At 31.9% G+C, this 1,647-nt stretch overlaps 1 protein-coding gene across 1 annotated transcript in view; it reads right to left on the bottom strand.

Annotated features, from left to right (window-relative positions):
- Positions 1-825: 825 nt before the first annotated feature.
- Positions 826-1,647, bottom strand: part of LOTGIDRAFT_169947 (hypothetical protein) — a gene marked incomplete at both ends in the record, with an annotated part of 3,794 nt that continues 2,972 nt past the window's right edge. The window contains one exon of the mRNA XM_009068578.1: positions 826-837. Within this exon, the coding sequence (XP_009066826.1) occupies positions 826-837 (12 nt within the window). The remainder of the gene's footprint in view (positions 838-1,647) is intronic.

Below are 1,647 nucleotides of genomic sequence, written 5' to 3'. Positions count from 1 at the left end.
CTCTATCGTGTCAACAAACAATTGTGGACAGACAGACAGACAGACAGACAGACAGACAGACAGACAGACAGACAGACAGACAGACAGACAGACAGACAGACAGACAGACAGACAGACAGACAGACAGACAGACAGGGGCGACGACTATATACGCCCCACATTAATGTGTGGGCGTATAAAAAGATCCATTGAGAATAATAGGGCACAGAATGAGTACACAAAATCGTAAAAATAGTGAAAACATGAAAAATTAATTTTTTCCAAAATATTATGAAAAACACAAAAAATTCAAAGTGAAATCGCAAAAATTAATTTCAACCGCGGTTGAAATGTATTACCACCACGGTTGAAATTAATTACCACCACTATTTTTACGATTTCGATTAATTATTGTTTTTATGAATTTTTGTGATTTTTATGTATTTTGTGTCACCTTTCTAATTAAAGTTTCTCTATTTCCCTCCATTCCTTCTATTTTTTGTCGGTTTCTCGAATTTTCACAATTTCAATTCCTGTTTTCTGCAGTTCTTCTGCTCTCAAACCACCGAGAAACGTCGAAAAATAAAAAAATTGCAAATGTCCCCAATGGGCCACGGTAAATAGAAAGTTACTCACAGTTTACAAAAAATGCATGAACGAATCCAAATATCACTTATTGCTGCAGCAACATCGCAAATGTTAGTGCACTATTATATTCACTCACGGGTTTTTTCAGGAAACAGGAACTGTAGGTACAATCACGTTGGGCGCCAATGAAATGGGTGGTCAGGAATTAGGGTAGGCTAATTAACCACACATCCAAATGGGTTGATAAAACTTTATTACTTAACAAAAACCCTGAAATATTCAAAAGAAGAATATTAATTACTACAATAATACCTGAATATAAACCCTATAATACAACTATTTTCCTTGATCTTGTTATTAAAGTAATAACTAGAAATACTAACTATACAAACAGTCTTAAAACAAAATATAATACAATTATATACAAAAATGCAAAAAGACTTACCCTAAGCAAAAAGGGGTTTAAGGAGTCAATCAAGCTAAAGGCTTGAATTCAACAATTGAGGTCTAGTCTACAAAGGAATAAAATGTGATAATGTAAGTTTAAGGAAATTACTGTGATGAACGTAATGCTATATAAAATGTACCTAATGCAAAAACAGAAACCCATATGTATATAGATCCAAAATGGCTACCACTTGACAATGAAATTGGCCAATATAACCTATTACCAAAATAAACAACAAAAAGAGAAATACCAAATAAGATTAACTTACCAAATATACTAATAAATCCTTAGACACAATGATATCCAAATTGAAATGAAAAATACAAATTTAAATCATTGAAGGATCTTTCTATATTTCAATAAGGGAGTTGAAACACCTTCCACTTTGAAATATATAAAATTAATGAAAACAAAACTATAGGAAATAGTCACAATCCAGGGGTAACCAATTTACAGAAAGGTGAAACTAAGGACAGACCAGTGGAGAGAAAGAAAAAGATGAGAAGAAATAAGCATGAGTGAGTGAAGAAAGGAAGAGTTCACTCAGTTGAACTGAAATTGAAAAGTGATTACAGTATGTTAGTAAAAATAATATCTGGCTAAAATAAATAATATTTACAATTAAAATATAT

This window comes from Lottia gigantea, assembly GCF_000327385.1.
Source record: "Lottia gigantea unplaced genomic scaffold LOTGIsca_91, whole genome shotgun sequence".
Classification (NCBI taxonomy): domain Eukaryota; kingdom Metazoa; phylum Mollusca; class Gastropoda; family Lottiidae; genus Lottia; species Lottia gigantea.
This window is presented reverse-complemented; position numbering and strand designations above follow the sequence as displayed.